The 3,896-nt window shown below is 42.8% G+C and overlaps 1 protein-coding gene across 5 annotated transcripts in view; it reads right to left on the bottom strand.

The window, feature by feature from the left end:
- The window catches only part of cuedc1b (CUE domain containing 1b), a 54,630-nt gene that overhangs the window by 33,736 nt on the left and 16,998 nt on the right, over positions 1 to 3,896 (bottom strand). For all 5 annotated transcript variants that reach the window (XM_046074379.1, XM_046074380.1, XM_046074381.1 and 2 more), the window contains one exon: positions 2,090 to 2,354. In XM_046074379.1, the coding sequence (XP_045930335.1) occupies positions 2,090 to 2,354 (265 nt within the window). The remainder of the gene's footprint in view (positions 1 to 2,089; positions 2,355 to 3,896) is intronic.

Genomic DNA, 3,896 nt, shown 5'->3' with positions numbered 1-3,896 from the left:
TTCCAACATGACAATGACCCGAAGCACACAGCCAGGATAACCAAGGAGTGGCTCTGTAAGAAGCATATCAAGGTTCTGGCGTGGCCTAGCCAGTCTCCAGACCTAAACCCAATAGAGAATCTTTGGAGGGAGCTCAAACTCCGTGTTTCTCAGCGACAGCCCAGAAACCTGACTGATCTAGAGAAGATCTGTGTGGAGGAGTGGGCCAAAATCCCTCCTGCAGTGTGTGCAAACCTGGTGAAAAACTACAGGAAACGTTTGACCTCTGTAATTGCAAACAAAGGCTACTGTACCAAATATTAACAGTGATTTTCTCAGGTGTTCAAATACTTATTTGCAGCTGTATCATACAAATAAATAGTTAAAAAAATCATACATTGTGATTTCTGGATTTTTTTTTTAGATTATGTCTCTCACAGTGGACATGCACCTACGATGACAATTTCAGACCCCTCCATGATTTCTAAGTGGGAGAACTTGCAAAATAGCAGGGTGTTCAAATACTTATTTTCCTCACTGTAACAAAGTGGAAGTGATTGGGAACAACAAAAACTCAGCCACCAAGTGGTAGGCCACCAAGTGCAATGCAAAGCTTCGGATGCAGTGTTGTAAATCACGCCGCCACTGGACACTAGAGCAGCGGAGACGTGTTCTCAGGAGTGACAAATCATGTTTCTCTGTCTGGGAATCCGGTGGATGAGTCTGGGTTTGGCAGTTGAAGGAGAACGGTACTTGCCTGACTGTATTGTGCCAAGTGTAAAGTTTGGTGGAGGGGGGGATTATGGTGTGGGGTTGTCTTTCAGGGGTTGGGCTTGGCCCCTTAGTTCTAGTGAAAGGAACCGTTACTGCTTCAGCATACCAAGACATTTTTGGACAATTTCATGCTCCCAACTTTGTGGAAACAGTTTGGGGATGGCCCCTTCCTGTTCCACCATGACTGCGCACCAGTGCACAAAGCAAGGCCCATAAAGATACGGATCAGTGAGTTTGGTGTGGAGGAACTTGACTGGCCTGCACAGAGTCCTGACCCTAACCTGATAGAACACCTTTGGGATGAATTAGAGCGAGCCAGGCCTTCTCGTTCAACATCTGTGCCTGACCTCACAAATGCGCTTCTCAAAGAATGGTTAAAAATTCCCATGAACACACTCCTAAACCTTGTAGACAGCATTCCCAGAAGAGCTGAAGCTGTTATAGCTGCAGAGGGTGGGCCAACTCTATATTAAACCCTACGGATTAAGAATGGGATGTCATTAACCTTGATGTTCATGGCCCAGAGTGCTGCTGCAGCTTTCAGGTATGAGCAAGTTAGCGGCTTGGTGCTAATTAAAGTTACACATTGCTAAGCAACTGACCATTCGTTTTTCCACATGTACCACGGGTCCATCAGGTACATTTACATACGGCAGCAACAGACGCACATACCAGCGTTCGTAACAGAGCAGAAGGGGCTTTCAAAATAGCCAGCATAGCCCACATTAGCACTGCAGTACGATGTTCCACAAAAAGCAATATACAACATATTACTCTTCTTATTTAACTGGCTTCAAATGAGGCTCAAAGTCCACACAATTTCTCTTTACTGTCCCTTAATATTGAAAAGTCCAACATTGCTCCAGAGTGTGTATAGCTGCTAGCCACATTAGCCTTGGAGGGTGCTAGAGCCAAGTTTAACAAGCTGACATGCAAAATAAACAGTAAAGCAACATAAAAATGCCAAACTTACAGGTTCCAAGTTTGAAGTTGGTATCGATTCATCCTTGCGCTTTAGTTTTGAAGCTTATACTGGTTTGTAATGAGATGGTCCTCTTGAAGTTAGTGCTGTTTTCCACGAGTGAAGGATATGGTAAAAAAAAGGTGCTGATTGGCAAAAACAAGCCCTACCATAGTTCTACTAGGTTGTCAAGAACTCCACAGTGAAAGTGTAAAGTATCTCACAACCTCAAATGTGAATGATTTTACATTATATGCATTATTTCCTGTGTACAATACCATACCACCAAAAACATTACAGCTATTGACACCGACCTCATGCTAACATTATGAGCAGAATTTCTATATGTAAAATTAGTCTAATATACAGTCATACCTCTCTCTAAGGCGATGAGGAACTCGCGGTTGCGTTGCAGCTCTCTCATAAACTCCTCATTCTGCAGGAACAAGGCGATGCGCTCGTCTTCCAGATACTGCTTCAGTTTCTTGTCTTGCTCTACAACTCCCGTTGTCAAACCTGGATCTCCAGTGGTCCCTGCAGCTCCAGACTGAGAACCAGTCTGGGCTGTCCATTGGCTTATTGAAGAAACTGAGGAGGAGGAGGATGATGAAGGCTGGGATAGACTGCTCTGAGAGCTCATCTGTTGTAAAGACAGGACAGGTTATTGATTATAATGTCAATTCACATGGTTTGATTAGAGATCATTTAAAGTCGTCACAGCTGTTTGTATTACTATGACCTACTACTACCTTGCAGTATTTATGCTAGATTAGGTTAATAAGCTGCATGAAGTCAAACATACAACAGCAAAAATGTTAAGAATGCATAAATAGTAAGGAAGTAGCTAAAACACTAATATGGTAATTTAACCTCCTAATACATCAAAGGAGCCATCTCATTCATATGTTTTAATTTATAAAAATATATGAATGAAATAATAGTGCCCGCAGGGGGCAGCCCAGTGGGCAACAACAATCTCTCATGACATCAAACTTAAAGACAATTGAGGGCGAAAACCGCCCTCTAACCTCCCAGAGCTCTTAGCTTAGTTTTTGCCATGGGGCCACAAAGAAAATAAGGAGCATTCTCAAAACTGGCCAGGTCTTAGAGGTGCAAGCTAATCACCAAACTGACAGCCAAGCAGCACAGCAGAAGAACATTCTCCCCACTCAGAGAGCTGAGCCCAGCTTACCCTCTGATAGACAGGTGATAGATAGCCCAATAAGTGGCCTAAGTAATTGATCGAGCCTGTAAACCCACACTAAAAGTCATTCCCTATCAGTGTTTGATAAGGCAGGATATCCATGTTTAGCAATCAATTCTTGACAGTTTTCCTCCACAGTGGCACCAAATGTAGCTCATGGATACTACACACACACACGTCATATAATTAGAATATCATCAAAAAGTTGATTTCAGTAATTCCATTCAAAAAGTGAAACTTGTATAATGTACATTCATTCCACACAGACTGATATATTTCAAGTGTTCATTCCTTTTATTTTTGATGATTATAACTGACAAATAATGAAAACCCCAAAATCAGTATCTCAGAAAATTAGAATATTGTGAAAAGGTTCAATATTGAAGACACCTGGTGCCACACTCTAATCAGCTAATTAATTCAAAACACCTGTAAAGGCCTTTAAATGGTCTCTCAGTCTAGTTCTGTAGGCTACACAATCATGGGGAAGACTGCTGACTTGACAGGTGTCTAAAAGACGACCACTGACACCTTGCACAAGGAGGGCAAGACACAAAAGGTCATTGCTAAAGAGGCTGGCTGTTCACAGAGCTCTGTGTCCAAGCACATTAATAGAGAGGCGAAGGGAAGGAAAAGATGTGGTAGAAAAAAAGTGTACAAGCAATAGGGATAACCGCACCCTGGAGAGGATTGTGAAACAAAACCCATTCAAAAATGTGGGGGAGATTCACAAAGAGTGGACTGCAGCTGAAGTCAGTGCTTCAAGAACCACCACGCACAGACGTATGCAAGACATGGGTTTCAGCTGTCGCATTCCTTGTGTCAAGCCACTCTTGAACAAGACAGCGTCAGAAGCGTCTCGCCTGGGCTAAAGACAAAAAGGACTGGACTGCTGCTGAGTGGTCCAAAGTTATGTTCTCTGATGAAAGTAAAATTTGCATTTCCTTTGGAAATCAAGGTCCCAGAGTCTGGAGGAAG

Source organism: Micropterus dolomieu, linkage group LG17 (genome assembly GCF_021292245.1).
Source record: "Micropterus dolomieu isolate WLL.071019.BEF.003 ecotype Adirondacks linkage group LG17, ASM2129224v1, whole genome shotgun sequence".
Classification (NCBI taxonomy): domain Eukaryota; kingdom Metazoa; phylum Chordata; class Actinopteri; order Centrarchiformes; family Centrarchidae; genus Micropterus; species Micropterus dolomieu.
The sequence above is the reverse complement of the archived record's forward strand: the minus strand, read 5'-3'. Positions and strand labels throughout refer to the sequence as shown.